This window comes from Chaetodon auriga, chromosome 3 (assembly GCF_051107435.1).
Source record: "Chaetodon auriga isolate fChaAug3 chromosome 3, fChaAug3.hap1, whole genome shotgun sequence".
NCBI lineage: Eukaryota > Metazoa > Chordata > Actinopteri > Chaetodontiformes > Chaetodontidae > Chaetodon > Chaetodon auriga.
The window spans coordinates 17890213-17918090 of record NC_135076.1 but is presented as its reverse complement, the minus strand read 5'-3'; the positions used below and the strand labels follow the sequence as shown (position 1 = coordinate 17918090).

Genomic DNA, 27878 nt, shown 5'->3' with positions numbered 1-27878 from the left:
GCATTAAAACTAACACAGCAGCCATGCAATGCAGATATTAATTCCACATAGCAGGGAAATGCCAATGCACCCACCTCCTGTTCCTCATATCCCCACATATGTTGGGCTAAGGTGTTCCTGTTTGCATTACAACAACAAGATAGAAATTTGTGGGGTTCCCTCAATCCAGACAGCAAGACAGAACAAAACCAGCACTACCCAGCATTGTGTTCGCCTCATTTGATGGACAGCTCCATGTGCCACTGAGCACTCATAAGTCCAGTGAAACTTGACAGGATAATCTCTGTGCAGTTCTGCTTGGGCACAAAAAACAACTTGTCATCAGTGAGAGAGGAATGATGACCCACAGAAGCAAAACAGTCTCGTTTTACAGATCTCCAGCAGTCCATTCATTACGAAGCTTTCTCAGACATGAGTAGGAAAGGACGAAAGTCAAGTGCTTATGCATCCCCAGCAGAACATGTATTTTACTAGATGTCAAATCCCTGTGACTGAAGTAAGTAAAGGTCAGAAATCATGTCCCGTCACAGTGAAAACAGCCAACAATCCTGAAATGTGGGCCTTCATGTGTGTAGCATCCTATCAATGGTGTACATGGGCTAAAAATAGAGTAATGTTAAAGGAACCAAGGCAACGTGAGGATGTGTTGAGTGAATTTAGAACTCGACAAAACAGCTGAACACTCCACCTAAGCCTCTGGATCCTTGTTTGGAAACACTCCCCCCTCCTGTGTGTGTCACATTTCCTCTGGTCCAGACTCTCTACACCTGACATAATAGAGGAATATATACATATGTTCAACATACTGTGTATATTCAATCTTCACTAGTCATGTGTTCATCAGCCCTGTGACCTAGAAAGCCATTTCATCCAGGTGTTGTCTAACACCATAACATCAGTGTGTTACTTTCTCAAATGTAGAATTTATAATCATGTCATAGCCAGGCAGCCATAGCCATACAGTAGAACAACCTTAGTTGTCCTTGACTGAAGCAAATAAAAGAGAGTCTTGGCATGTCCAATTACAGCATGGCCTTGGATCTGATACACAGTAGCCACAGCAGTCGGTGCACCAGAGCAAAGCCATTGAATGCGTTTCAGATCATATTCATACGGAATATGTAGTTTGGATGGCTGCATATCAACAAGGACCAGTCATCCAGTGGATCAACTCCAAACATAATCGCATGTAGAAGTAGGTATTACAAGGTTTAAAGTAAAGAGCAGAAATAGAACGATTATATATGTTATCATCTTTGGACAACATGACCACTGAAAGCGACTGTGAGTAAATCTTAATATGATGTTCACAAGACTGTTAAATTTCATTATGGTACTGTATTATATTTTTGAACATCAGTGTAAGCATTTCACTGCTTACAAATGTCTGCTGCATCCTCAAACACTGACAGCCCCAGCAGCAAAGTGCACAACAAAAACATGACAGCTTTGAATTAAATTCATTCATTTATTAGGGGACAGTCATCAGAAGGCAGTTCACATAGTCAACTACATTCAGCTGTGATAAAAACACACAGGCAATCTTATTTTTTCCTTTTCTTCTTTGCATCTTTGCCTTTAACTGGTGCCTCTTCTTCTTCCTTTCCTGTGGCAGCTTTAACCCTTTTCTTTCCCAGGGGGGTCTTTGCATACCAATTCTGGGGATACCCAAGAAAAAAAACAATTTAAGAATAAACTGAACAAACATGCGAGCGAGGCAATTACAATCATGAAAATGCAGAAAAAACAAAATATGACATGTGCACCGTACTTTAAGAGCCTCCTCTTCTTCCTGAAACACGGGGTCAATCTTAGCTAATGGAGCAACGAACTCAGCAGCAGTCAGTGGTCTGTTTGCCTGCTGCAGGGTGCGACGCTTGGTGACAACGCTCTGGATCACCTGGACCATGTGACCTGGTGTGTAACCATCAGATATCTTCGCCAGAGAGCTGAGGTCCAGCGCCCTGGTTAGCTCACCTCCCTGCTTTTTGATCAGTTGCTTCCACAAGACTGAAGGCAGAGGTCAAAGGTCATTTTTCTCACCCACAACCAAAAGAAATCGTTAACTTAAGACTGACAACTTCAACTCTTTCTATTCTTACTGTATCTTGAGCCGTAGTCAGGTCTCGGGATGAGAATGATTTTGCTGTACATTTTACACAGTGACTTGATATCAGCACTTTGTGGGTCTTTAGTTGTTCCTATGATCAGAACACGATCCTCCGCTTTGATCAACTTGAGAGACTTGGGCAAGTCTTTCTTCAAGCGTTTGGGATCTAACTGTGTACACATGAAAACTGGTTTTAATTACCATGCAAACCAACATTTAAACAACATGACAATGAGCACTTATCTCGCTCAGGAATACCTCTTTTTCTTCCTTGGGAACTTTCTTGTAGAACATTTTTTCTGTGTCTTCAATCCATATTACAGAAGGTTGAAGTAATCTGGCAACCTGAGCGAAGATGATTATACAGAACTGCATTTTTATTTTCTGGGAAAGCCAAAATGTGCACACCTGTGAGAGTTACTAAGAGAACTATAGAAAAATTCAGACCATTATGGCAATGCCACTGGATTCTCTTAACTGCCGATGTGTTACCTTAAACACCATGTGAAGCATCATGGTGAGGCCACTCTTGCCTGGGTACTTTCCCGATGTGTTCAGGGGAGACAGATCAAACAGGTTGGCACCTGTCTCCTGGCAGATTGCATGAACCAACATCTTCTTACCGACGCCTGCCGGCCCTGCCAGTAGGATAGCCTTTATCAGAGGAGCTTTCTCATGAACCACCTGAGAGCCTGCAGACAACACACACTTTACATTCAAACCATGAAGAATATCTTCATCTGCATTCATTTTAAATATGGCTTGAGTAACTTTCATACCTAATGGCAAGATTGCATATAGAGACAGGACCTGCCGCACGTCCGACATTGATGGCATGGGCTCAATGTCATTTTGCCTCAGTGTGGTCCCAAGGTAGCTATAGTCACCTTCGAACAGAAGGGAACAACTATTAGACCAATCACTATTCATCTGCACAGTGAATCATTGGGAAAACTGCAAGAAACGGCTTCAGATAAGCAGTTGTTCATCATAATCAGAGTGTTTTGGCAATCACACACCAGAAGAGGGCAGCATATTGCCATTAAATAGCTTCTAGTTACTGTTGCACTTATTGCATTCAGATTACAATCTCACATACAATTATGATAAGAGAAAGACGGCACACCATATAACACAAACAATATTCAAAGTCTTACCCAAGTAATCCTGCAGCCTAACATTGTTTGCCTGTTTCAACAAGCCCTGTTCCACCAGCTCCTGACAGAGAGACTCAAGAGTCCTAATAGACATGAATAAATCATGTAATCGTTTTCTCTACATTTGCATTAATACATTGACTTCACACAGCTCATTTCTGTACTGACATGTATACACTTCATCCGTGCATCCTCTGTGTGACCTCACCTATCAGATGTAAAATCTTTCTCCTTTTTCTTCTTCTTCCCACTCTTCGATACTTTCTTTTTCTGTGGGGTCGAGTGAATATAACGACACAACTCGAGGTCATGTCAACTGTGATCAAACTTCTGGGACAAACACGATGCGTTATTTGTCTTTCACTCACTACCTTTGCATTTCCTTTGGTTTTACCACCCTTGTCTTTATCCACAGCGAGTTTCCATTCAGCCAGCTCTTGTCTCATCTGCTCATCTACCTAATACAAGCAGAACAGATCAATGAGTGCAACTACAGATAGTGCTCTTATCAGTTTTAAACACCAGAGACACTGAACTGTTAAAATTATGGAGTCAATGCTCGATTTCCTGTTAGTTTCATTGTTAAATTCCTGTTCTTCAGAATATGTAACGCTTTAAATGTTTTTTATTCTGTGGTCAGCCTCACCTGTACTCGAATCTCCGCCTCAATGACTTTCCTCTTTTCTTCCTTGATCAGCTCCACCTCGTGCCTCTGGTTGAAGTTTGTGGACTCATTGCGGGTTTGCCAAAAATCTGAGGATGATAATTCAATTAAAGCTTTATTTACATAAGTGAGTGACTATTACATTACTATCCCGTCTAAACAACACATTCTCAAACTGGTTTTGAGCTGAATGTGAAATTAAAAGTGTTGCCTTTCCAATGGATATCTTAAGCCTTTTTCAGTTTAAACATACCTACAAAGGTTTTGTTCCCCACTTCCAAGTCTGGCAGAAAAGCTGAAGGTAGCATCTTCAGACCTGCCTCCTCTTCCTGCGGTTCAGAATAAAGTTACAGCAGTTCACTGTTACTGATACTGCTGGATTGTTCTGAATAAGTGAAATCACACTTATTCCATATTCTTCTCCTGTTTTAAATAGGCTGATATCACCACTTCATGTTACATTAAATCAATACAAATGTATTTAATACAGCTGTGAGCTCTTACTTCCTCATTATCCTTCCCCTTGTCCTTTTTCCCCTTCTCCTTCTTCTCCTCCTTCCCTTTTGGCTTGTTGTTGGAATCCTCCTCTTCCTTTGCAGCAATTTCTTCCATTAACTAAAAAATGTGTTCACCCCAAACATCACTCTCCTTCTGCAAATGACTGTAAAATTATGCTATAAATCATATTTTGGTCCTGGGGTGTATTTTACCTGCTGAGGGTCCTTTTCAGCAAAAATGAGAGCCGAGCCTCCATCCTCTGCATCCGGGTAGTCTGGGAACGACCCTGTAGCATCTCTATTCAAAAAAACAAGCAAACGGAAGAGAACACAACTTTTTGGTTAATTTCACTGAATGTGGAAATGCTACACTAAAATACCAAAATCATAACAGGACACCTTACCGGCATTCAATGAACCATTGTCGGATTTGCTCTTTCATGGTCTTGTTCATGTCGTGGCTCTCCACATCCCGTAGCTGGTTTGTCACAGCCACCACAGACTTCTGATAGTCATCTTCATAGTCCTCCTGTTTAATCCGTGTGCTAGCTTCACTGGCCTGGGCAGTGATTTCTGCAGGGCATGGCACCTGGTATTTTGGATCCATGGCCTAACATGGGAGCGAACAAACATACTTTAAATGTTAAAAACCTGTCACGATAAATCACTCATTTATCTCATCACTTGCCCCTGTGGTCACACGTTGGAAAGATGAGTAGAGCCGTGAAAACTCATATTGATGAACACTGAAACACCAACAGATGCAAAAAAAAACCCCATCAATTATCCAGAAACAGCACATTTTCTTGAATTTAATCATCCTATTTCCTCTCTTTTTTTTAGGTTAGAATTGAAAAGGTATCACTTCCCCCAACAGGAGGAGGTAAAGGAGACGTCTTACTGTCCAGAAGGGAACACTGTTGGATTCACTGTCTGAGGAGCCTCATTGATTAAATATAGATCATGACTGTGTAGTGTTTTGTGTTATGAACCTCTCTTGTATAGATATTTAGAAAAAGGGTGTTTATGATGTTCATTTCAAGCTGATGTTTTCTGTATATATCTATTAGCTGTAGCTCCAGTCACTTTGTTGCTTTTTAAAAAGCAATCCTGATTGGCAGAAGACCTCTTGGTGATGTCTCTCACCCTAATGGTGGAACATGATTATCTAGTCACCATCAGATGTGTTACTAAGCTGTGGCCTATTTAATCCTCCAGTGACTGGGTCTTACTACTCACCATTCCCAGGAAAATCATTTCTTCGTCACGAGCGATCTTTGCTCTCTTCCTCTGCATGTAGCCCCTCCACACCTGCAAATCACATTCGAACAAGTCTTCCAGCACTAAAGATCACATAAGTCAAAGAAAGAGGCAGAGAAAGAGGCATGGAGGATTATGCTGACAACAAGGACCTTCTGAACGCAGACTGCAGCCAGCTCAATGGCAGCTGTCCCAGGGTCCTTGGTCCTGTACATCCTGTTAATATTTCTGCTTTCTTCATTCAACTTTGCCCTCAGGCGTCCTTGGCGAGCCCTCTCCACCACTTGAATGAGCTTAATGGCCTCCTCTTGACTCATGTCCTTGGCCAATAGAGGCTGTAGGACCCAGAAAAAAAGGAGAGAACATATATATATATATATGTGTGTGTGTGTGTGTGTATGTGTATATATATATATATATATATATATATATATATATATATATATATATATATATATATATATTCACTAAATATAACAATTAATTAATTAAATGCATTATTCTGTTTCACAGTCAAAGCTCATACTGAATGTGTTAAACTTTTATCCTGATAAGATTTTGGGTGGCTGGATAAGATGGCTACGTTTCAACTTACCTCTGGGCTTTCAGTAACCTCCACCATTTTAAGGATGTCTGTCAGCATTGTCTTTCGTTCTTGGAGCTCTTTGCTGCGGTCACTGATGAAATAGCGAGGGACAGGAATCTCAAGGTCTGCCTGGAGTGACAACAAAGAAAACATCTGTTGAGTTCTGTCATCACTGAATGGTCATCCCTGATAAATCCAATGGCTGCTGTAAATAAGTCAGTAGAATTTTGTTGAGGTAATTTCATTATTCATGCTTTGAAAAATGAAACTCACTGGTGTAAGCTTCAAGTCGTGCAGGACATCATCCATGTAGTGGTACTCTGAAAACTCTTTTTCCACCATTTCGTTCTTCAGCTCTAACACCCTTCCCATTACACCATCAAGAATCACCCGAATAACTCGCCTCTTCTGAGGGTGGATCACCTGGTCATACAGCTTCTCCAGCTGTCTGAAGATTTGGATGTAGCGCACATACAACATGGCAAGACGCTGGAAGAACACCACCCTATCCTTCTCTGGGCGAGAGGGCTCAGACGGCATTTCCTCAGTTAGCAGACGACTCAACTCTAAATGGACATGTGCCCACAGCTGGTTGTATGTCCTGGACAACGATGGTAAAATTGTAATTTAATCAGTGTTATGCATGTAATAGTCAAGAAGAAATATGCCATAATTTCTACAGGCCATACTTTATTTGTAGAAAAATACTCAAAAGAAAGAAAAGCAAGAAAAAAGACAAGACAGAAGCTATGAATTTGTTGTTCCTTTAAATTTCTTCTGTGGTATTTGTAAATTTATGGGTTAACAATGCTAAGTGTAACAAATGTAGGAATTTAAAGGGGAACAATGGCAGAACCGCTGTACAGAGGAGTCAGCTGTCATTTAACCAGCAGGAGTCTCATTTGCAAACAGTGTGTAAAGAGCCAGTGTCTGGATCCATTCAGCAGCGGCATTGTGTCATTTATGTTGCTGTATTGTTTGTCACTGCAACCACCCTGCTGCCTCCAACCAGGTCAGGAAAAATGACTTTCAATTAATTTGTATTGCCTTGTGACGTATATATGCTTTCTGTCGTGTTGTTGAGTCCAACTATCACGTTTACATTATGCTAGACTATGTATTACAACATCAATTATATGTTTACGTTTGTGCACGTCATAAAACAACTTTGTTTTAACACTGCTGGCGTTGTTGGCGCGACACCAGCTCGCTGGGTGAAGTTAAAATTGACGAACAAGCAACGGTAGCTAACTACTGACTACAACGTTACAGCTGTAATAGCAGCGGTGGCTGCTGGGAAGTTTACCTTTGCGACATGTCCCTGCCTCCAGATACAAAAAAAAAACCTCAGTTACAGTGAAAATATCCAGCCACAGGGCTACAAGTTACAAGTCACAGTGTGAAGAGATAAACTAGCGTTAGCCACAGTGAGTTGGCTCAGCTTTCCCAAGTTGACATACACACTTAGCCCGTCTCCATAGTAACAGTCATCCCGGAAGTAACTTACTTGTATTTTGAAGTCAACTCAGAGGGAATCATGGCGGAAACTGATGGTGTTACCTTTACACTTACATCCTACTTGACCGGAAATAAATAAATAAATAAATAAATAAATAAATAAAAACAGTGATAATGATGATGATGATGATGATGATGATGACAATGTTAATAATAATAATTTTACCTTTGGGTCAGTTCATACCTTTTTTAAAGAAGGCACGTGAAAATGGACGTGAAAATGTGCAACTCAAGTAACAATAGGCTGACAGCTTCTTTGAACCACGTCAACTCTTTGCGCAACAAGAGGCACCACGAGGTGTCGTCCTTCCTGTGGATTCTCAGACTCTTGAAGTCTGTCAGTTTAGATGCGGGGTTTTGTCTAATATATAGTCATGTGCTGTATAATGTAATGGAATGCATGTAAAATACAAATGCGGTGAATGTGTGCTAGTGCCAGCGTACATTTCAGCAGGTATAAAAGCGGTTGTAACCAAATAAGTGTCCACGATAAATGGCAATATATGAACCAATCTGCAGACTTCATGCATTCATTTGTTACTACTTTCGTTTACATCACGCTTGAACTACTGTTTGATTGTCTTTAAAGAGATGACTAATAATTCAGACAGCTGAGCCAGCAGTGCAGTAACTTTTTGGACTCCCTTTCAAACGCAGTTTTGTACCATTTATGTATCCTCGAATTCCATCACTCTTAAAGGCTCAATCACAATTACACATTTCTATTCAGTAAGGGTGGGAAACAGCCGGCTGGCTGTTCCTGAAAGCGCATTCTCTGCAGCGCTTAGGCGGTCACAAGACTTGGACATCGGTGAACAAAAAGCATCGACACGCTGACAGGTCAGCTGTGCGCGCACAGGCCCACAGATTCTTCTCTTCTCTACATCCAACATCCAACAAGTTGGTCCATTGGGAAAACTACTCTCTTGCGCGCTGCCGCGTCACAGTCTTTGCCGGTTTTTTTTTTTTTTTTTTCAATGGAAATTTCACTGGAGCTCTTTTATAAGATATAAAACCGTTTTTCTGTCTGGAAAGGGTCGTTTCGTCTCTAAAAGGGTTTGGAGTTGAATACTCCTGTAAAACTACAATTACTGATGTTTTGGTGAGTAAAGGAGGGGCGCGTGCCAAAGTGAGCGAATGCCACTGGAAGAAACTGCATCAAAGATGTCAACATTGCTTTACCACCCACTCGAAATCGATTGTATTACCTTCAAGAAGGTGGCTCCTCGTATAAATAGGGACGCATTATTTCAAGAAAGACGGTGGTGAGCACAATCTACTGGCTGTTCTCTCTCTCCTGTCGGGACCACAGACAACGCCTGGAAACATTTGCTGAAGACAACTGTGTCCACTCTCCAGGACATAAGCATCTTTAACTCCTGAACAAGTAAGTGTAAAGTTAGATTGACTACATTTGTTTCACCGTTGTATTCATCTAGAATAGATGCGACTGCTGCGTAAAGTGAACTGCACCAGAACATTTCTGGCGATTAATTCCACTTTTAGAGGCTCTGTACGGTACCTCTGACATGTAATTTGTGTGTGAGTGTGTGTGCGCGTAATTTTGGCAATGTGAAGGGTCTCAAATAGCAAGCTATGCTGCTACATGAGAATGCTGTTGGGGTCAAGCATGATGCAAAGTATACTGCTTTATTTTTAGTTGTTAGAAATTCAAAAATGGCTCAATAGATATAAAGCCCTGGGTAACAAAACTTATTTGCTTGTGTTTTCAGACAGTGAAGTCATGCAGGTGGAGAGGAAATGGCACATTCTGTTGACCATCTTCTTTTTGCTCATCACCTCGGGCCAGTGTATGGATAGCAAGGATGTCAAACAGAAAGAAAGAAGGACCCTGTTGGATCTAATCTTACAAGTTATCAGAGACAGCCAGCAACGGGACAAAGCCGTCACCAGGCGCTGTAGCAGTGGACTCTTCACCTCAGCCCAAGACATGAAGTTCTCCTCCCCTGAAAAGCCTTTCTATGTTCCTAGGCTGGATAACAGTAGACTCATAGGTAAGCTGATAAGATTTATTTTTAGGTCCTGATGATGAAAGCATAATCCCCATTTTACCACGGGAGACAGCTGTCATTGGTCTGGTCTGTGCTGTGCATCTTATTTAGCTTGCTGTATGCATGTTAATTTAAGATGGAACATGAATGTAGGTTTGCCAGTTCACGTCTGCTCACGCCTTCATGTCCAACTCAGTTTAAAGTGGCTGTACACTGCATGTAAAGCAGGAATGCTCCATCTGTGCAGGACGAAGGGGTTTTTGTCACATCTATCAAACTTGTTGCTGTTCTCACAAAGAGACATCTTTTCACCACATGTCTTGGACATACAGCATCGCTCCCTCCCTCAGACTGTAATGGATAGATGGACGGAGACGCGGATAAGTACTACATATTCATGTAGGAGGAGCATCATTATGTCAAACTCGTGAATGATTCATTCAGTGCAATTCATAGTGGAATCCTAAACATGAATGATGACCACCCTGCATGTACACAATCGCACTATGAAGTGCCAGAAAGCATCTTCAGTCGGGAACATCTCCACAAGACGTAGCAGAAAGAGCAGAGAAAGAAGAATGAATGCGTTGTCACATTAGTATAATTTTCAGATCCGCATCTAAGCCACTATTACTCAGACACTCTTTCAACTGTAATTATGGAGCAATGAGATCATACAAGGAGACTATATGAATGCTTCACTTTGTTTATCTGTATAGAACAGTCCAGGCCATGTTACTGATTTGAGCTTTTAACTCTCACCAAAACAAACAGACCCTCAACATTATTTTCAGTAGAACTGATACTTGGTTATTTCTCCTGATGCAAACGGATGACATCAGCTGCATCTGAGGTCTTTGACAAGTGAGAATGTGCTCGTTTTCAGCGGTGCCTGTATTGGCTTAAATAAAGCATTATGTCTGGGCTGGAATTAATACATATCTCTTCAATTATCTGAAATCCAAGACAGAAGGTTGGCCCAAGTCAGACTGCGAAAAAAGAAAAGGTACAAAGAAAACATTATATGTACAGCAACTGTTTTTAGTGCTGCAACAGGCAAAGTTTACTTTGACTGGAAGACTTGGTCTGCGCCTCATTGGTATGTGCAATGGGAGTATATGAAGTACCAAGTGAACACAGTATGTTTATCTTCAATTTCAGACTCTCCCTGCCATCACTATCAATTAGATCATGTTTTGGAGACGTTGCACAGGAATCGTAAAGCTCAAAGTCCTGGCCCCAGCTTATGCAATTGGAAAAGTACCTTTCTCAGACCACTGACTGGGTGGAATTTATCTTTTGAGGATATTAAAAGAAGCATATTAGCAACTGATGCGTGTGACACTACCAAAGATATATGGTCATGCAAGGATGGATGTTTTGAGCACAATCAGGAGGAAGGAGAAACGTCTGGAAAGCTACCAATATGTTCACCCTATAGCAGTTGTCTCTACGTGTTCCTCAGAAGCCATGGCTGTGTCATCAGAGTGGCAGCTATGGCACAACAGATAATAAGAGGGAACACTTTTATTTTTAAAACTGCTACTACCGTTTTTCTTTTCAAGTGTGGCACAAGATATAAGCACTAGACGGACAGCTTTAGCTTTTGTATTTTATTCTTGTGAGCATGCATTTGCTAATGTACAGGAAATACAGTGCACGTCCAGGCTGCCATTTTCACTCTTCACATCTGGGTGTTGGCTTGCTGGCGCAATAATAAATACAGCACTAAGATATACGATGTGCTTATCCTTTTGTCAGCATGGATAGGGTGGGCTGTTTTGGCTTCACTGTATATCTGGACTTTATGTGCTTTTAAAGCAACGTCCTTTGCTGGTTTTCATCCTCGCTCTGCAGTTAGAGCTTTACATGTTCCAGACTCTGGTGGCTAATGTAATGTTAGCCCAGTAGCTACTAGCATGGACTTATTCTGATGAGCATTAAACTCCAATACAATAATCTCTTTAGCCTGTTAGCGTGGCCAGTGTGTCCAGACACCTATATCTGTTTCCTGCATGGACACTGAGTATAAAGGGGGGGTACTTGATGCCCTCATCCCCATCTATGAGTTGTCCTCCACACCAGATCCCCACAGAGAATAATGCAAAGATATTGATTCATCACAGAAATACTACATTCGTTGCACTATTGATGAACAGGTTCCGCAATAGATTATGTTAATTTAGAAGGTTGTACTTATGTTTGTATAAGATGCAATAAGTGCAGTAAAATAACTAATTAATGATCAAGGACATTAATCATGAATAACATTGAGCTGCCTCCTCTTGAAATGAACTGTATTTCTACCTTAACATGGCGATATTTCCTGCATCACACTAACAGTTGCAGGGCAGGTTAACTTTGACAGTGACCGTCATGTTCATCTTGATTACCGCACAACTTTAAGCAAGTGCTCAGCTGTTGCAAAATGACTGTTGACTGACAAGCTAACAGTAACTTTCTTTTCCAGAAATTGTTCCAAGAGATGTAAACATGAAAGGCAAATTCATTCAGCATTTCACAGGTAAGAAAACTGCCATCAAAGACATCATCATCATGCAAAGTTTCAGCCTTGATTAATATTTCTTGATAACTATTTTATCTGGCAAGCATCTTTTGGTTGGTACTTTTCCGTGCAACTTTTAGATGGAATTTTTTTTGTTTTGCCATTTTTAGAAAATAATTTTCATTCCTGTAAGCCAACGCACAGTATGCATAAGTCGTAGAAAGCTTTGTTAACACTGGCATTGCTGCGGGTCGGAAGAGGGTTGCCTGGATTAGCTGTAGAGCAGTGATGCAGAGAAATAGCACATGGTCTGAAGCCGACAGAATTAAGTTGAAGGCAGTGCAGGGTTAAGCTGATTATTTGTTTCAGGATCTATGAGTAGACTTCATTACTGGTGTGAAAAGCTGTAAGTTTCAATGTTGGTGCAGAAACTCTTGGAAGTCTGTACAGTAGAGGACTTGATTTGGTAAATCCACTTGAATCCTGACTCCATAACCATGTCTGTGGTAGAGCACTGTTCACTTTCACTTTGTTATTTGTCTGGTTTTGTTTTGTTTTGTTTTTTTTTCTTTTTGCTGATCATTCAAAATTCACTCTGGGCTTCAGAATGGTTGTGTTGGATAAATAGGAAATAACAAAGTTCTTGAAATCTTTCCCATTTTTGCCTGACGGGACCTTCTCCTTTAAGCAGGACCAGTCAAGTTCTCATCGGAGTGCAGAACACACTTTCATAGACTTTATCACAACACACGGGATTGTTCAAGACCAGCATGTATGTATGCCTGTTTCCTCTCTTTTGCTCTTTTTATGATACCTGCTGCTCCATCCTTTATCCTCCCAAGCAGTATGCTTTAAAGGCCCTGAAAAGCTGTGTTTTCGATCAGTGTTGTGTTGTGACTTATTTGTTATCCCATGAACAGTTGGAAAAGTGTTAGTTGTTTCAACTATGAGGTTTCTGTTTGTGCTTAGGCTTTTTCCTCTTGTTTTCTGTGCTCTTCTTACTGGTTTTTAAGTGGGCAGGGTTTGACTGAAAAAAATGTCACATACCTCCATGCACCAATCAGGATTTGGCAATATTTGAATCAAAGTCTGACGGTGGATTGTTTACCACTGTTGGTCAAATCTGATCAAACCACACCACTACACAGTCCTGATGAAGCAGATTAGCTGATTGCTAAAAGTAAGAAGAAATGATGTTTTCTTTTGTCCAAACTTTAACTTTGATTTTTGCGTAATTAGTCATGAATACTTGAGGGTATAGAGAAATACACGACTTAAGATTTGAAATCAAGTTTTTCGAGGTTTCAAGGTACCCTTCAATCACAGAGCAGCATTTTTAATTGCAGGTTGATATTCTGTAATAAAACTTGTAGGATTTCTTGTGAATGTGAACATTGGTGATTCCACTGCTGTCAAGATCTGACAAGGTGAAAACTTCATACAGTTCCTTCTTCTAAATGAATGCGGATCTTTGACAAAACAACGTGTAGAGCAGTGGTTCTCAGTCGTTCTGGCAAGTGGCCCTTAAAAGCCGAGCTATGTGTATTTCTGACCTCTTGGTCTTGTAACAGGTTGCATGTTTCTGTGATTTTGCAAGTCTTTCAAACACAGAGTGATGCTCACTTCTCAGATTGTTTAGTTTTCATCGTTTTTAGAATCATGAAGATTTCGAACGATCCAATGTTTCATAGTAGAAAAAAGCAAAGATTAGGAAAATAAACAGAATTTCTGAAGAAGAATATGCTTATTGACTTTTTTTCACGATTCTCAATCAGCTTGCAACACTGAACACCAGGTTGAGAACAGCTGCCGTAGAAGCACCCAGATCTTCAACCACAGTTTCGCAAACTGAGGGATCAATCCTTTTCTGTTGGATGTTTACATTTGGGAATAAGGAGATGACGTCAAGCAGACATCGGAGAACGATTGCAGACAGTGCTCCCTTGTCACAGATGAATATCTGTTTAGCTGGACATGCCTTTATTGTGGAAAAGAAGCCCCTGTTTTTGTGCTGCCTAGTAAGCATCAAGTCAGACTTTAAGCGATGACTAGATGTCCTGCTGTGATATACAGTAGGTCGCTTAGTTTAAGACAGACAGGGTGACATGGTGGACAAGTACAGATGGCAACTGGTTCACAATCAGCATTCATTTGTCGGACCGGGATGACGCAGAGGATTGTTGACTGCAGCATTTGTAGTTCATTTCTCCAGCTCATATTACTGACGATGCTATTAAAAAACATGAGTAATTGTGTACTTTACATGCAGAGCTGCTCTGTTAAGGAAAATTGCAACTTTAAATGCTCAGTCAGGAATTTGCATATTACAACACCTCTGACGTCAGCACTGCCTCTTAAGTCTTCTTTATTGGTATGACATTTTATTCCCTCTCACTTTGGTTGACACCATTATGTACTAAGAACTCGTGCGTGCCGTGGTTGAAGGACTGGCAGTGCGTGACTGTTTTGAAAACACTGGAAGAGTCGCATTATTTTTACACATCAGAGTTAAAAAAGTTGAAAATGAGTTTTTCTGTCATTTGACTCCAATGTTGAAGAATCCAGCTATTTAGAGAGGCAAATCATTTTGAGTGCAATATATGTGATGTTAAGATATTCATTGACCTTTTCCCACTGTTTTTTTTTTTTTTCAGATTACAAAAGATGTGCGAGATTGCTAACACGATTAGCAATGAGTCCACTCTGCATGCAATCGTAGACACTGCATGTGAGTAAGTGTTTTACTTTTGTCCATACATGATTACACTGGCTCCTTGTCAGCATCATCTAATGTGCCAAAGTGAAAATCGAGAAAAAAATGAAGGAAGACATGCACAGTATATCAATTTTATGTGAATGATTTGTATTATTTTCTCTGAGTAGAGACATTTCTTTGTTGATGGTGGTCAGATTTATTCCAACATGTCTGATGTGAAACTGAAGAAATGCTCACATAATCAGAAACATATCTGTAGTGCATCTGTTTGACATTTGTATGTTTTAAGAAGTTCCCATCAGAAAGAGGGTCTTAGGAGGTCCTTAGTCTTATTAATAGCCCTTTAAGGTTGGTGCTGGTTGAAGTTGCACACAATTATATTTCATCATAAGTAATAGAGTGGCGCATTTTACAACATTCTGTTGACCTTGTTAAGCAACTGTGGGAAATGAGCACGGGATGGTGCTCTCTAGCACTCTAGACCTTCTGTCTCCTGTATCCTGCTGCGAGAACATCAAAGGGCGTGTTAAGAAGAATTTGGGAAGAACTTCTAAGTGGTACTACTTTTATACCCTTCTCACTTATCTACGTTTTCATTGTTGTTTCATTGTAGTACATGTTTAGTACAATACAGTACTTGCTATGCTCAATTAAAGGTGTGAAGAGTCTTACTGGAGAAAGATTATTGATATTACCATGACTCCTTCTTCACATCATGCCAAATGTACCGTCCCTCTCACTAAAAGCATGTGCTCTCAGTGAATAAGCAATTAGGTCTAACTGGTGAGTGATTGCTGTGAGAGTTCATCTACACAAGTGGCCATTTCAGTTAATTTGAGTTTTTTTCGTGGTATAGGGCTTCTGGTGAATCTAAAACTGAAGAGGCTGACACATCCTTAGGTATTCAGTTTCTCAAGTGAATCAGATAATAAGGTCCTGTCTCCACTGTTCTGAGAAATCTGACAAATGTATAGTACAATCAAGGGACTTTTGAAGGCGTATTAAGTGATTCATTCTTTAGTCATGCTGACCATTGCTGAATGAGCTTGAGGAATACCAGTAATGACGATCTTCAGATGCTGACAACACGACTTCCTCTGAAAGGCCGAGATGTCAAGAGATGTGTCTTTACCAATACCGGATGGAACGAATGCTTTAAAGCAGGAAGTGAGCATGTTTAACTCTAACCAATGATTGTTTTCTTATTTCATTTCAGGTCCCCAAATAATGGAAGAGGGATCAATGTGTTGCCAAGGAAGTGCCTTCAAATCCACAGCAGTCATATGAACATTGTTGTGTTTATAGTGTTTCCATTTCTGTTGTTCTTCTGATGGGCACTGTTGGTTGTTTTTTTTTTTTTTTTTAATGGATTTGCTTTTTATTTTACCTGTCTGTACCATAGTATTTGTAAGGAAACATTAATTTAATATTAAATATACCTATTTATTGAGAGGGTATGTATATAATAATTTCTCAATCATTCAAACTCAGATTATTTTGGTTATACAAGTTACATCAGATGGAGGGGAAGCTCTTATTTGTTTTTTTCCTCTACGTATATCTGAATTCCTCTTCCATTATCAGTCTGACAGATTTGTCACGCTCTGTCATTGCCTTCATTACATTTATTTGGCACTTGAGTGATTGCTGACAATGAGAACAGTGGTGATAATGCACTGCAGTATTAAACAATAAAGAATATTGAAGCACAGCATGTTTCCCTTTTATTGGGGTTGAGGGGAGTGGGGGCAGCTGGATCAGCGCTGCAGGGGCAGGCAGTGTGTTGGGTGTAACTCCAAATGCAACTCAAGGGAGTGGAATACTTATTATTGAAAAAAAAATGTGTGATGTCTTTTGATAACAGCACTGACCCGTCTTGTTCTCTGCTCAATTCCATTTCAATTTGTAAAACACATTGACCAAAACTGGATTTCGTGACAAATTTGCTCCAGTGGGAATAATTTTTTTCTTCTGAACATTTGCGTTTAGCATTTTCACTCACTGAGGCAGTCTCCTCCATCCCAGCTCCACTGAGCAGGTGTTATCATGACAGAATTCCCTCCTCTGGTTTGAATCTGTTGCACAATTTCTGGCAGGTTCTTGTGGTTGTTTCTGGCAGTCACACACTCAATCATACGAAGCTGTCAGACATCTTGGACTCTTGGACTCAACAGGATGTTGAGCAATTCAAGATACACAACAGAATCCAATATACTTTGGATAAGACAAGCAAAAGCTCAGCAAAGTAATCACATGTGCAAGGCATTTTAAATGTTTGCAGTTTTCTACAGATCTTAATTATCTTAATTGCATGGCATCTTTTTGCCTTTTGGCTTGGCAAATTGCCTGGCAAGAGTTTTTGTACAATTGCTAAATGCACTATAGGAAGCATAATTGTTACAAGCAAACTTGTTCCAGATGGTCATGATCCAGTGGATGAAGCGTGCCTGGTATTGCGTACTGTACCTGGAGTCTCACACCGCTTGTTATGTATTTGAACAAAATGGCTGAAATCTGCTTCATGCCAAACATAAAGTCCAACATGAGTTGTGCTCGTGTCAGAGAAGAAATGTATGTATTTTCTCTCTAATCATCCTGCTTGTTTGCCTTGTAGGTTTCGTAAATGGGAAACAGCAAACGCTGTGTATGAGAATCAAAACAAATAAATCTGTCTCTTCTTCGCTGACTTACATTCAGGCATCTGAGTTGCCTCTGAATGCAACTCTTCCTGATCTTTGTGTATTTCTGCAAGGAGTTTAAATTTCCTACTCTTCATGTAAAACTATAAAATCCTGACAAAATAAACAGGATCCAACAGTCTTCTTCTTGTCAGGTTGCATCGTCTTGTATTGAGACATGTTCCTGGGGAATAGTTGCAGAGGTTGTCTGCTGTTTTTCTTGGGCTAATGAAATAAATATTGAGCCATGCACACATAGGGATGCTCATAGTCCGGGTTGTGAAGAAAACACACACAAAGCCAAAGATTACAACAGCTCAGTTCTCAGGCCGGTATGTCTCTACAGACCCAGCGGGAACAACGGTTACATTGGATCATGCATTATTCAACAAAAATTGGCTTGTTCAGAGATCACTGAAAAATTATCCACAGAAGCTGTCAGTTCAAAAGGGTGTGAACTGGAAAAGAATGTGTTTTCTTCAGATGTATAAATCCCACCAGTGTGATCGTGATCTCAATCCATTCAACATGTTTCCGATCTGATAGAAGAGGGTCTTGTTCTGAATGGGCCATAAAATGGGCAATTGCCTCTCTTCCACAAATCAAAGCTTCCTGGGGAACACAAGGGCTTAGAAATTTATGCTCCATCAAATCCCTCAATATTGTAAAACCGGCAAAAGCATTTACTCCCTCTCTGGCATACTGAATCATGATTACCTGCAATTAATGGAAAGGGGTGCCCGAGCTATAAAAGGATTAGGCGGCTAAAAATACAGCTTGCACCTCATGGGGACACACAGGGGATCCCTTTCCCTCCGGGTGGGCAGGGCAGGGACACCAGATCCTAATCTGAGGAGGATATCACTTATCTGGAGACAAACAGCACAGATTAGGAGAGGAGACAGAACATGCACGGGGGACAGCATGTGGGAGGGCTCTAACACAATTACACACAAGCACCAAATCCCCCCTCTGAGAAATGCTGGTGGGATAAATAGTAAATAGAGACCAAAGCCGGGCCATTTCCTTCCTGTCAGACGGCACCCTGCTGCACCAACACTCAGTAGCAGAGAGGAGAAACACCTTACTGGTTAAACTGCAGTTATAGATTAGCTTTTTTATCCTTTGTTCTGTACAAGGAGGCTGCGAATTGGGCTGACAGTGACACCAATCTTGCAGCAGATGTTGGACCTTTAAAGCGAATCCCAGTTCTGAGTTGATACCAGCTCAGCCAGAGTAAATGGATTGTCTTCCTTTATTTAATTGACATTGAAATCATACACACATTTTGTCATTTGATTGGCCTTTTGGCTCTTACTAAAATGTTTCACGCGCCAACTATTCAGGCAAGATTATGACTGTCTTATAACCTAAAACCTAAACATGGCTCCTTATGACGTATATCGAGCTAACTCCCATCCAAAGAAGAATTTTGTGGCAAAAGTAAACACTTTAATCCAATTTCTTAGACCCCAAGGCCTCATTCAAACAAACCACCTTATTTATAGTGATCGCAGTAGCCTTGATGGCTGTAAAATTGTTGTAGAGGGCTCCTTGATTCACTCCATGCCTCATGATTAATTCATGGCTTCTGCTATGTGTCTTGTAGAATGCATAAATCCCGACATGAGTCACCAATAATATACATTCGGATTATACAGCCTCCATTAGGAACTTGACAGCTGAAAGATGAATGCATTGTCATCATCACAGCGAGCTCTTCTATAGCCTTTGCATTGCACCAAAATAGAAACATCATGGATATGATTGGCTTTGACACATTCAATAAAGAAAGCATTGTGCATTTCCATTGTGTGTTGTTGCCAAGATGGTTTGCGCATGTTTTTGACCTCAACATCGCACTTCTAAGATCTTGTATGGACTCTGGTCTATGTTGCTAATGACAGTTTGATGGGAAGAGAGTTGCTGCAGCTCTGTCTGACTGTGTGCCAGCTGCAGTGTCTTTGATCCCATGTGCTGGAGGTGTTGGCACAGGTCTCTCTCTGCCACCCCCTCTGCGTGCCCCACACTGTGTGTGTGCTCTGATGCCTTCCATGGCTAACATTTAACGCACTGATTGACTGCAAGGCATCTTTTGGCTGAATCTCTTTTCTCACCCTGTCTTATGGCATAGTTAAAGAGTTAATTGACAATTTGCTTCAAGTTTGTTTTCTTTGCATGAATTACATAAACGTTTATTTATTAAATGGGCTAAAAGAAGAAAAAAAAAGCCTCAAACGTCACAAATGATGAAAGTGAATTGTACAGCTGGACCACCGAGCACAGTGATGTTTCCAATCATTTAGAAATTGTTTTTTTGTATGAATCATTCATTAATTCGCCTGAAGAATGTGAGTTTCTTAATTTACACAAGCTGCATCTTTAACCTCAGGCATCAAGCCAGCTTAATGTAAGTATAGTAAGAACGCATTGTTGTCTGGATGTTTCATTTGTTTATTTAGGATCTGTCTTCCTTTCAAATTGTTTTAGTTTGTGTTCACAAACTAAAAGCCTTGGCAGAGTATGCTCTGTTGTTGAGGATTACCTTCAACAATAAACACATAACTATACTTAAACTTGAAATAATGGTAATTTTGTAGTATTTTTCAGCATTGTTGACATTTACAAGCAGCTTCATGGAAAACAGACACAAAACAGGCATCACTGTGTGGAGAACATTGAGGTACTGAATGATTTTATTTGCTGTTGCAGATGTGAGGTCTATAAAATTCACCTGGGCTGTTACAAGCAACTTAGTAAAATGATCTCTTCCCACTCTCTTCCAAACACACACACACACGCAGACGCACACTGTTTTTCATCTAATATCTTAACACATAACATATTGTCTGAAACAGATTATCTAAATTAAATTCTGCACTTTTAATAAAAGGCAATGTTGATTTCAAAATCCAGCTGTAATGCAACATTAAACAATAAGTATGCATACAAAAATCAGTTCAAACATGATTTAATCTTACATTTCCGTGATTAAAATATCACATTCATTTCATTTCTAATGAGCAGGGATATGATAATAATTTAGTGTAAAATGTGGATAACAATCTGTTTTTTCTTTACATAAAAAGACTAAAAGGCCGCTGTGGTCAATAGTGCATCTTGCAGCAACATTTCTCCATCAACAACAGTTTTCCTCCAAACTTGTAGATTTGAAGAAAAAGTTTGGAAAATCTGGCCATCGCGTCATGAAAACAATGGTAATACTAAAATACATGGATACATATTAAGAAAGCTACACATGATATGAAGTAAACGACATACATCTGTAACGGTGGTGCAATAAAATAACATCAAACCGTGTGATCGGTCAGAGAATAGGCTCTGTGTCGTTCCAATTGACAAATGCGTCTTTCCACCTAAAAAAAAACAAAACAAAACAAAACTTGGAGGCATTTACGGCTGATCCACTTACTACAGGACCCTGAACCCCTAAGCTGTCCTTAGAGTATGAAAGAATTTGAACAGTCCTTGATTGACAGCAATAAATGTCACCATGTTTTATGGCTGTTTTTGGGATCGGCAGACACTGCTGTGCACGTGGGTTCATGTATCTGAAATGCCAAAAGATCCTTACCTTGTTCGAATACAATGCTCCAGAGGAGGAATGAGATCAGTGTCCACCTCCTTACAGCTCAGGGCCGATTTGCCAACAGCTAAAAGTACAAACGCGTAATTAACATCTTTAGTTTAGGCACACGTGCAATTAGTACAGCACCAACATAACTAATCACTACTGAAACATCAGCACCCTGATGGGTAAACAAGATCACATCATAATGACAGAACTTCTACCCTAATTTACATTATTCTGAGCGGTCATTCACTGAGGTGAGGACGTTATAAGACATAAGACAAAGAGAGGACGTGCACTGAGAATGTGGGACAAACAATAATACATACAGACTGTGAGACGGATCTCCTCCTCCTGATTGGCCAATCCATCGTAATAGTAGAGGTCATACTCCAAACCTTTGTCCTGATTGGTCAACAGCTCCCTCTGCTGGCCAAACAGCACACTGAAGTGGCTTTCACTGCACACCACCCAGATGGGGTGACGGGGAGTCTTCAGGTAAGCTCCTACCTGAAGTTGAACACAACAGATCCGTTAAATACAAGAACCCTGAAACCAGAGCAGCTGGAACTCAGCCATCCTTCATTTTATTATTCTTTAACGTATTAAAGGTGTTGCAGACAATACTGGGCCCTCAGGGTGGGAGGGGAGCAAAATCAAAACTCACAGTATTTTGTTTAGTCATAGCTCCTGAGTACTTAGATGTAGATACACAGTTTTCCAGGACTTAAAGTAACAGGATTATGATTGGAATAATACATTTTGTGCATGGATTGGTATTTACTATGTATGTTAATGGCACGCAGAAAAACGAGAAATGTGAAAGATAGGCTGCAAGGCATTTGCTTCAGAGTATTATGAAAATGGATGACAAACTACAGCATATTCCAACTCATCTTCCTGTTCGTGGCACTTCCTCTCTGCTTCAGGGTCCAGTAATTTTTTTTTAACCTTGGACCTTTCATTCAGTTCCAATTGAATAAATCCTTGAAGACGCAATAATTCTAACTGTCAAGACAAAATCTGCTCTTAATCAGTGCTTACTGGGATGGAAGAGATTTACATCATCTTCAACAAGCCAGTTTCCTCCTGAAAATACATCCATATGTCCGTGATGTGATTAATGACCAACTACAACCCTGATCACAGAAAAAGTTTGGACGCTGTGTAAAATGTAAGGTAAAACAGATTGCAATCATTTGCAAATGAACTGTATTTATTGACTACAGTTTTACAAAGTGTTCCTGAGCCCATGCAGTCTTTCCACAATCATGTGTTCACAAAGTGGTGAACCTCACTGAGCCTTTCCAGGATGCCCCTTTCATATCATGATACTATCACTTTGTGTTTCACATCGACCGGGTCAATTTCATTTGCTACTATGCCACCGCTCCAGGTAACAGGAGAGCCTGCTGCTTAGCGTTTTCTTCAGTTATCTTTTTCTTGTGTGTGTAAACTATCATGTAAATCTCTGAACAGTCTTAAGAGCATTCTTCACTGCGATTATGGGCACATCTGTGCCAGCAGCAGCACAGATGCACCCATAATTACACAAAAGAATGCCACCTGAGGTCTTGCGTTTTCACTTGAAGCTGACTAGCATCCGGTGTGTCAATGCCGGGATGAGTAAACACCCACCTTACAGATGTTGTAATGTTCAAACAAGGACAGCAGGCCGACTTCACTCTGGGCTTTGATTCCCTTGAGTAGAGTCATGCTGCCATTGCCTGAGTCCAGCTCCATGTCATCGTCGAAGACATTAGAAACTGCTCTTCCGCAGAGTAACAGGTTGACCAGCTCCTGGTGAACACAAATACAAAGAAGCAGGATATATTTCATGTGTACTGCAGTAACAGTATGTAGTGTTGGTTACTTGGAAGGTAGTGGAAACTTATGTCCCTAAATCAGTGTCATCAAGACCCATTTCCAAGTGAGACAATTTAGCAATTTCTTGTTGTACGTCAGAACCTGAGTGCAGTAGCCATGAGCTCCGATGAGAGTGGTGGTGGGCACATCCATATCCTCTCTTACTCTAAGGACGGAATAAAGAGAAAGCACAGCAACAGTGATGTTTTATCAGTTAGCTCTTTATATTTTTTATGCTGCACATCTTGCTCAGTTGTAGAACTAGAAAAGGCAAAACATACTTCTCAATGGATCGAGAGAGAACGGCAGATATGGTCAGTAGTATGCATCCTAACACCCCGGTCTCAAACTGTGGAGAAAAAAAGACCGATTAGAGCAAAAAGGTTAGCAGTCTTTTGAATATCCGACATGCAGAGGTCAGTTTAATCTGCGTCTCTCACCTGATCAATATGCTGCTCCAGAAACAACTGCAGGTCCTCGATGTTATCCACAGTGAAACATGTTATCTAAAAGAAAAGGAGGTAATGAAGCTTCCAGTGCAGTGCACATTTTTACTTAACATAAAAAGTTCCATGTGCAAATTGATGCTGTTGACACGGCTACACTTTGTTTATAACACTATTATCCAATTGGTTTCACTTAAAAAGAACAAATATGTACAAAGTGCAAATGTGGTTACGAATTTCCAACAACAAATTTAGTCATATTCCACAAATTGAACCCAATAAAAATGGCTCATTATGTTGAGGAATGGATTGTCTGGTGTAGTTAGAAAAAACCAAAGATATTTATCCATATATTTATTTCTATTCTGCGAAATACAACTGAGTTCTGTCTGATCAACATGAGTGTAAATCTGCTCCCTAATGTTCAGCATGTGTGTATGCAGTGGGAACCTTTTCAAGCACTCCTTCAGATTTGTAGTGGCCAGGTGGGATGAAATGATTTCTCCCTGAATTTCTGTTTAAAAACAAGCACAAAAGCCATTGGAATCGATGTTGCACCTGAAACCGTAGAGTCATGAGGCACGTCAGTGAGTCTGACGGCTGCCGAGAGCAGATATTGAAAAAGCATCTGTGGTGTATGTTGTTTAAAGGATAAAACTATGATCTTACATTGCAATTGTGGCTTGTTTTTCCTCGCCAGCCCTCCACAGGATTTCAGCCACAGCTAGAACGAGACACTCTCTTCTGGTGGTGTTCGAAGGTCTTAACCTCCTGAGAACAAAGTGGCATTTGAGTGAAAACCAGGCTGTCTGGGGTAATAACACCACAATGAAGAGGTCAATGCTTAACAGTGGCTACAAAGCATGCCTTGATGTGAATTAATGGCTGTAAAAGGCATCCAAGTGATTACACTAGGGCGCACAGAGGTCAATATTTGGGGCCAAAGCTCTGAATTGAAGGATGACATACTGAAGTCCTGTATCACTGCTTTTGATGTTTTCAAACAACAGTTTCTTTAGAACAAAGGCTTGGATGGATGCCAGAACTCCACAAGGACCACCCTACAAAATAAACACAGAGTGCATAATGCTACAAATTAATAAACCATATGAAAATCATTTCTGGATTGATGAATTCCAAAAGAAATGCACGTTTAAGACAACCTTTCTCTGCACGATTCCGTATCTCAGGTCATGTGTTTCTGAGAATGTGAAGCCCTGATTCCTCCACTCAATGCTGAAACAATTTAGGGTAGAACCGAGCAGAACTGCTTTCAATTCCTGGAGAAAAACCACAACAGAAAATCAAAGGCAACCACAGAAAGTGTCCAAAATGTCTAAAGAAACGGCGGCATAAATCACCCACCATGGCAGTGTGTTGGTCCATTGGGTGGCCAGGAGAGCTGTGCTCCACCATGGATCTCTGAAAAGACACTCTGGAGAGTTCTTGTAGATCATCATCATCATCAATGTCATCTGGAAATGGATTAGCACATGGTCAGCTTTGAGGAACACAAGGCAACACATGAAAAAGGGCAGAGACGATGGATCTATACACACCGTACTCACCTAAAACCATCTCAGACACGTCCAGATCAGCCACATTTGGCCTGGTCAGAGACTTTACTCTGGGAAACAGACAAGAATGAACATCTGCATGAAAAAAATTCAACATTATAAAACTGTGAAGCTGCCACACACACACACACACACACACACACACACACACACACACACACACGACTATTAGCAGCTTATAGCTATTTACTTCTTTTTCTTCAGTAGATCTTGTCCCACTTTTTCAAAGCTGTTTTCTCTCTGCACTCTCTCAGGAGCACTCCGCAGCTCCCGTCGCCCTCCTACGCACTCAGCTGAACTGATTTCAGTCAGGCTGCTGTCTAAGCTTTTTTGATGTGAGGTAGTCATTAAGAGTCCATCCTTAGACTGCCTGTTTTCTTCTTCTTTTCTGAGCAGCGGCTGGGGCGCTTCTAGCCTTCGACTCTGTCTTTTTTTGTGTGATTCCTGAGAGGAAAAACATCGGCGATGGAACAGAGTATGATGAATATGAGTAACATGATGGATGTGGGATCAATGTGTTTTTAAGAAGGCCATCAGGAGTTCAGTACCTGAGCTGTGCTAGCTATTGGTCCAGCCATCATGCCACGTATAATTCGATTAGGTCTGCTCCGTTGGGTGCTCTCTGAGATGGAGGTCTTTTCTGGTTCTCTTCTGATGAAGCTCTCCTTGTCCTGGAGGGAAGGCACCATTGGTTGGCCTTTTTGGTCTTCTGAGTCACAAACCCAGATACCTCTCTGATTATGACTGGGCATTCTATCTGTCTCAGGCAACCAGGACGTATGTATTGGCTGAGAAGGGCAGATTTCTTCTACAGCAGACCTGTCAGAGAGATACATCCCATTTAAGTTCAAACCAACTTTCAAAAAGCCAAATGAACAAAAAAATGATGCATCAAAACGCCCTTAACATACCTAATTTTGACGTGTTTGCTAATAACAAAAGCTGTTGCGCTGTCCTCTGTCTTTGTGCCATTCATCACGGTTGGGGATACTGCAGGAGAATTAGCAGTTGAGCTAATCACTGGAGCAGACTGCAGGGGGTCACTTCCTTTGCTGCTCATTTTGTCATTCTTAAGGCCTTTAATGTGATGCTTCACAATGATCTCCAATAACGTTTTCAGGGGCGAGTTCTGAACCTGCAATGGCAGAGAAGTCAGCAACAGACTTTGATTTTGTTATGCACTTGCACAGCAGCCAACCTGTGAGACTTGCCTTATTCTCTCTGTAGAGATGCTCCATGTTGAGAATCTGTCTCAGGTGTGATCTGTTGTTGATGCTGGCTGCTGTGCGGGGATGCTCCTCATCCATACAGGCAATCGTCCTCTTGAGTCCCTGCGCATCATCAACACGTATTCTGTGACTAGGAACCATGTTGACAATGCAAAACTTTTTAACGCGGTCGCGTTTTTAGCTCATATCACAGTGATGGTCGCAGCTACGACAATGTGACCATCGTTCTGCCTTAACACAAACGTTACGCTGCGCTGGTTTTAGAGTTGATCTCTACGGTTAGCGGCACGGAACATGTCGAATCACAGATTTCGTTGTAACATCTGGATACGAGAGCTAAACTCTTGTCCATAGCCGAACCGGGCTACCTGAATGCTAGCTAGCCAGCTCAGTTAACGTTTAGCAGTTCTCACAAACGGAGTTAGCTAGCTGGCAGCTAACTTACCTTTCGACTCAGATATTCCCGAACAAGGGACGAGGAAACCTCCTCCACTGAAACGGCCATGGCGGTGGATACGTGTCCAGCTGTGACGACTGACTTCAAACATAGGTGATGAAGAAGAAGCTGTTCTGACGATAGCCCTTAGCTAACCATCTAGCGACCCTCAACAAGGCTCTGGGGTGTGCAGTTTGATGGGCCGTTGACTCTTCAGAGACCGTCCATATGTGCTACAGGTTGGTCAAAGTGCGCGTGTCTTTCAGAGTTGATGTTCGGTAATGTGCGTTTCCATGGAGATGCTAGTTGCTCCGATCTTACATGACATACGATAAGAGAGCGGTTCACTCGGCGACTATGCTTTTTCCAGGATGGCGAAGGCATCAGCCGTCCCTACTCGGCCTCTGAATGGCTTACCCTGACATTCGTACCAACCCAGCCCACGAAGGTAACAAACACTAGCCAATCACAGGCAGAGTAGGTGGGATATACCTTCACCATCCTAGGAAAAATAATTAGGTTCAAAACCTCAGGGTCTAGGTATGGAAAGGACTCACAGAATAAATATATGCTGTATGCTGATGGACCCATCGATTACATTTACTCTGAAACAATTCAAGAAACCACAAAAAATCTGTTATTTTTCTTAATTTTATTAAAACATTTTCATTTATAACATGAGAAATATTCAGGCTAGCCTATGTTTTTTTTTCATTATCAAACCATAAAGCGGTTACCTACTGTCTAGCACAACTGAAGTATGACAACTGTATCAAGAATATTACAATTAACTCAAAAAGAAAAAGGGGATTTGGTACATGGAAAATGAACATACTCAACTTCTTTAAATGCTGCAATTTAAAAATGCTAAATCTGGACCTTAAGAGTTTCACTGAACATCTGGATGCACGCTCGATTTCAACTTGTTTTGTTCCTGCAATACATCATATCTTTGTCACTGGACCCTTCACTTTGGATTTTCAATTAAGTGACGACTATTGTGTTGCCACTCAATATAATACCAGCCA

At 40.9% G+C, this 27878-nt stretch overlaps 3 protein-coding genes across 4 annotated transcripts; 1 reads left to right on the top strand and 2 right to left on the bottom strand.

The window, feature by feature from the left end:
- Positions 1 to 1490: 1490 nt before the first annotated feature.
- On the bottom strand, positions 1491 to 7706 carry LOC143318417 (dynein regulatory complex protein 11). The gene is made up of 19 exons (XM_076726727.1): positions 7581 to 7706; positions 6548 to 6875; positions 6284 to 6403; positions 5841 to 6023; positions 5668 to 5739; positions 4833 to 5038; positions 4642 to 4726; positions 4436 to 4546; positions 4185 to 4260; positions 3914 to 4020; positions 3639 to 3725; positions 3476 to 3537; positions 3268 to 3350; positions 2890 to 2997; positions 2603 to 2802; positions 2369 to 2455; positions 2103 to 2280; positions 1772 to 2010; positions 1491 to 1658 (listed from the first exon to the last, which is right to left on the bottom strand). The coding sequence occupies exons 1-19, from the start codon at positions 7589 to 7591 to the stop codon at positions 1545 to 1547; spliced, it is 2457 nt and encodes an 818-aa protein (XP_076582842.1). The 5' UTR covers positions 7592 to 7706; the 3' UTR covers positions 1491 to 1544.
- Positions 7707 to 8432: 726 nt separating this feature from the next.
- On the top strand, positions 8433 to 16737 carry alkal1 (ALK and LTK ligand 1). Of its 2 annotated transcripts, none has more exons than XM_076722316.1 (6): positions 8433 to 9179; positions 9526 to 9807; positions 12275 to 12328; positions 12999 to 13082; positions 14965 to 15042; positions 16243 to 16737. In XM_076722316.1, the coding sequence occupies exons 2-5, from the start codon at positions 9537 to 9539 to the stop codon at positions 15027 to 15029; spliced, it is 474 nt and encodes a 157-aa protein (XP_076578431.1). In that variant the 5' UTR covers positions 8433 to 9179; positions 9526 to 9536; the 3' UTR covers positions 15030 to 15042; positions 16243 to 16737. The 2 variants fall into 2 exon arrangements, with proteins under 2 accessions (XP_076578431.1, XP_076578442.1); XM_076722327.1 differs by having other exon boundaries at positions 8434 to 9179; positions 14965 to 15038.
- A 3633-nt stretch (positions 16738 to 20370) lies between these two features.
- mindy4 (MINDY lysine 48 deubiquitinase 4) lies at positions 20371 to 27270 on the bottom strand. Its single transcript, XM_076725927.1, has 18 exons — positions 26860 to 27270; positions 26397 to 26516; positions 26097 to 26320; positions 25734 to 26004; positions 25376 to 25629; positions 25177 to 25235; positions 24974 to 25083; positions 24772 to 24888; positions 24578 to 24669; positions 24278 to 24379; positions 24059 to 24122; positions 23603 to 23668; positions 23444 to 23511; positions 23265 to 23328; positions 22935 to 23096; positions 21626 to 21806; positions 21300 to 21378; positions 20371 to 21081 (listed from the first exon to the last, which is right to left on the bottom strand). The coding sequence occupies exons 1-18, from the start codon at positions 26917 to 26919 to the stop codon at positions 21033 to 21035; spliced, it is 2142 nt and encodes a 713-aa protein (XP_076582042.1). The 5' UTR covers positions 26920 to 27270; the 3' UTR covers positions 20371 to 21032.
- Positions 27271 to 27878: the final 608 nt, after the last annotated feature.

Bases quoted from the DNA above. Each gene is read 5' to 3' on its own strand.
- LOC143318417 (XM_076726727.1), bottom strand. The intron at 3,726-3,913 runs GTGAGGCTGACC...TGCTTGTATTAG, and splicing joins AGGCGGAGATTCGAGTACAG to GTAGATGAGCAGATGAGACA. The intron at 2,011-2,102 runs GTAAGAATAGAA...CTCTGCCTTCAG, and splicing joins TGACTACGGCTCAAGATACA to TCTTGTGGAAGCAACTGATC.
- alkal1 (XM_076722316.1), top strand. From the start codon at position 9,537: ATGCAGGTGGAGAGGAAATGGCACATTCTGTTGACCATCTTCTTTTTG. The intron at 9,808-12,274 runs GTAAGCTGATAA...TTTCTTTTCCAG, and splicing joins GGATAACAGTAGACTCATAG to AAATTGTTCCAAGAGATGTA. The intron at 13,083-14,964 runs GTATGTATGCCT...TTTTTTTTTCAG, and splicing joins GGATTGTTCAAGACCAGCAT to ATTACAAAAGATGTGCGAGA.
- mindy4 (XM_076725927.1), bottom strand. From the start codon at position 26,919: ATGGCCGTTTCAGTGGAGGAGGTTTCCTCGTCCCTTGTTCGGGAATAT. The intron at 26,005-26,096 runs GTATGTTAAGGG...TCTCTCTGACAG, and splicing joins AGCAAACACGTCAAAATTAG to GTCTGCTGTAGAAGAAATCT. The intron at 23,097-23,264 runs GTTCTGACGTAC...TGTGTTCACCAG, and splicing joins CTCATGGCTACTGCACTCAG to GAGCTGGTCAACCTGTTACT.